Source organism: Moschus berezovskii, chromosome 8 (assembly GCF_049115385.1).
Source record: "Moschus berezovskii isolate FMDL1 chromosome 8, NW_MosBer_1.0, whole genome shotgun sequence".
NCBI classification, from domain to species: Eukaryota; Metazoa; Chordata; class Mammalia; order Artiodactyla; family Moschidae; genus Moschus; species Moschus berezovskii.
In genome coordinates, this window is record NC_142467.1 from 102,215,803 (window position 1) to 102,219,191 (window position 3,389).

The 3,389-nt window shown below is 37.4% G+C and overlaps 1 protein-coding gene across 1 annotated transcript; it reads left to right on the forward strand.

Annotated features, from left to right (window-relative positions):
• The first annotated feature begins 348 nt into the window (after window positions 1-348).
• On the forward strand, window positions 349-1,287 carry LOC129558174 (olfactory receptor 7A17-like). The gene has a single exon (XM_055429040.2). The coding sequence runs from the start codon at window positions 349-351 to the stop codon at window positions 1,285-1,287; it is 939 nt and encodes a 312-aa protein (XP_055285015.1).
• Window positions 1,288-3,389: the final 2,102 nt, after the last annotated feature.

Genomic DNA, 3,389 nt, shown 5'->3' on the forward strand with positions numbered 1-3,389 from the left:
ATACATAGAAGAAGACTTGTAAAGTTCCCTGCTTCACGTCTGGCTCATTCTTGAGATCCCAGTAGACACGGCTACCCCACTAGGATACTTGAACTAAAAACCGGAATTCTCAGAGGAAAGCAAACTAATAGATTTATCCTACGGAAGACTTCCGCTGGCCCTATCAACTCTGCTTCAGATGCAGGAGGACTCAGTGACACCACAGTGCATTGTTTAGATGTGCCTAAGTTTACTTATCCATTCACCTACTGAAGAACATTTTGCTTCTTTCTCTGTTAATTTCTTGGTGTCTTCTTTTAGCTAAATTTTCACTGTTCCTGTTTCTATTTCTGCAGTTTCACTGACTGAATGGAACCAGGAAACCAAACCCGTATTTCAGAGTTTATCCTCCTGGGACTCTCAGAAGAGGTATTATTGCAGCCTCTCCTCTTTTGGCTCTTCCTGTTCATGTACCTGGTCACCTTCATTGGGAACTTCCTCATCATCCTGGCCATTATCACTGACTTCCACCTCCACACACCCATGTATTTCTTTCTCTTCAACCTATCTTTTTCAGACATCTGTTTCACCTCTACCACCATCCCAAAGATGCTGTGGAACATCCAGACTCAGAGTCAAGTTATCACCTATGAAGGTTGCATCATACAGATGTATTTTTTCATGCTTTTTGGGATATTAGACAACATCCTCTTGACTGTGATGGCTTATGACCGGTTTGCAGCCATCTGTCATCCATTGCAGTACATGATCATCATGAACCCTAAGTTTTGTGACCTCCTGCTTCTGACATCCTGGTTAGTGAGTGTCCTCGACTCTTTGTTACATGGCTTAATGATTTTGCGACTCTCCTTTTGCACAAAATTGGAAATTCACCATTTTTTTTGCGAACTTTATGAGGTGGTTCAGCTTGCTTGTTCTGATACTTTTCTCAATGACCTGATGATATATTTTGCAAGTGGAGTTCTGGTTATTGTTCCACTCACTGGTATCCTTTTCTCTTACTCTAAGATTGTATCCTCCATTTTGAAAATTTCATCTACAAGGGGCAAGTATAAAGCATTTTCCACATGTGTGTCTCACCTCTCAGCTGTCCTCTTGTTCTATGGTACAAGCCTTGGGGTGTATCTTAGCTCTGCTAGCACACAAAACTCCAGGGCAACTGCAAAAGCCTCAGTGATGTACACTGTGGTCACACCGATGCTGAATCCTTTTATCTACAGTCTTAAAAACAAAGACATAAAGCAAGCCCTTAAAACACTCTTCAGCAGAGAAACATTCTTGACATAAGGGAAATATTTGTCTGAAGATAGAGACTTTTTCATGAGTAATAGTTCTCAAAACCCTAAAAGATCCTAATCATGATTAATATTATCAGTAACCAGAAAGACAATTTGAAATTTAAGTTATCTACAGAGTTCAGTTTCTTTCATTTCCCATATTTTATAAGCAATGGTTTCTTCCCGTATTTTTTTTTAAATTTTGATCTCTTAATATATTTTCTGTGTTTAGCATGGGAAATAGAACCTACTGCATAAGTTTTCAGAAATATAATATGTAATACAGGAAACATAATGCTTAAAATAATACAGGATTACTGAAGAAATTGTGTAATGCTTTCTCTACCAGGTGAAAGTAACTGTACTTCATATGATCTTCTGTTGACATATCATTTGACATATTGGAGTCTGTACACTAATGGCTAGGGTTTGGGTTAATCCAGTTTGTAACTAGATCACATCCACAATAGGAGAAGCAACTGGAGTCACAAACTGATGTAGTTTACAATAATTTGCATCTGCTCTCCTACAATGACTGACAGGTAGATTGTACCCTTGTGAGAGACCAGGCCTCAGAGAACCCAGCTTAGTCATACCCAGAGTCCTGAATCACAGAAACTTTAAGATAATTGATATGTGTATATTCTCTAAGTTTTGTGGCAGAATATATTACACAAAAATATGGATAAGTAATACAGGTGTCTTTTTTTCTTTTTATTTATTTACTTTTTGGTATTTATTATTATTTTTTAATTTATTTATTTTAATTGGAGGCTAATTACTTTACATTATTGTATTGGTTTTGCCATACATTGACATGAATCTGCCCCGGGTGTATGTGTGTTCCCCATCTTGAAGCCCCCTCCCACCTCCCTCCCATCTCATCCCTCTGGTATTTTAAAATTTTAATTGGAGGCTAATTACTTTACAATATTATATTGAAAACTAGTATAATTCTTATATATTTACATAGGATGACAAAATGACCCAACACTTTGAAAAAACTTGATTATCTCTTGTAAAAGTATACATATTTACAGGGTATGTGTGCCTGCTTAGTCATTCAGCTATATCTCACTCATCGTAACCCCAAGGATGTTAGTCCTCCATGCTCTCCTTTCCATGGAATTTTCCAGGCAAGAATACTGGAGCAGGTTGCCATTTTCTTCTCCAGGGAATCTTCTTGACCTAGGGATTGGATTCAAGTCTGCTTCATCTCAACCAGTGGCAGGTGAATTCTTTACCACTGAGCCACCCGGGAAGCCAACATATTTACAGTAGGACTAAGCAATTCTGCTCCTTGGCTTTTTTGAAGAAAATGAAAGTATATGTCCACACAAAGACTTAGTCGCAAACATTTATATCAAGTTTATTCATAGTAGACAAAATGGAGGAAAAACTGAAATATCCTCTGATACATAGTTATAAAAAAGTTGTAGTATATTCATAGAATGAAATCTACTAAGCAATAAAAAGAAACCAACTACAAATACAAATGACAATTTAAATGAATTCCAAAAATCTATTATGAATGAATAATGCCAGAAATTTCCCATAATAGAAGCAATTTCTATGCTTTTTATACCATAGTCAAAACCAATGCTAAGGTGATTCGAATTAGATCAGTGGTGCCTATGCCAAAGAAGGGACTTAGGATATATTGAATATGAAGCATGAGGGACTTTTCAGAGGAGATAGAGATATCGTACATCTTTTATGCAGATATTTGTGAGGACATTGCTTTAAAAATAGTTTTGAAAGACTATGTTTGAAGGGGGACAAGTGAAAACAATGGACATCCTGAAAGGTCTTCTCTGAGTGGCCAGTCTACCTGTGTCTTAAACCATTTTCACTAGAGTAGCTTTTGTTTCCTCTTGATATCAATTTCTAGCACATAATGGAAGACATCAAATCTGTTAAGGATTGGCTTAAAGTCTGGAGGAAGCGTAAACTTGGACTCTAGGTAAAACCAACTCTGTACACATGCCTTCAGCTCCCCTGACTGGCTGGGGAGACTTGATTTACTTGGATGACATTCTACTATAGGAGACAATTCTTCCTGAAGCATAACTCTGAGAAAACAAAGAAACTTCTCCCAGGGTCAGAACCAGA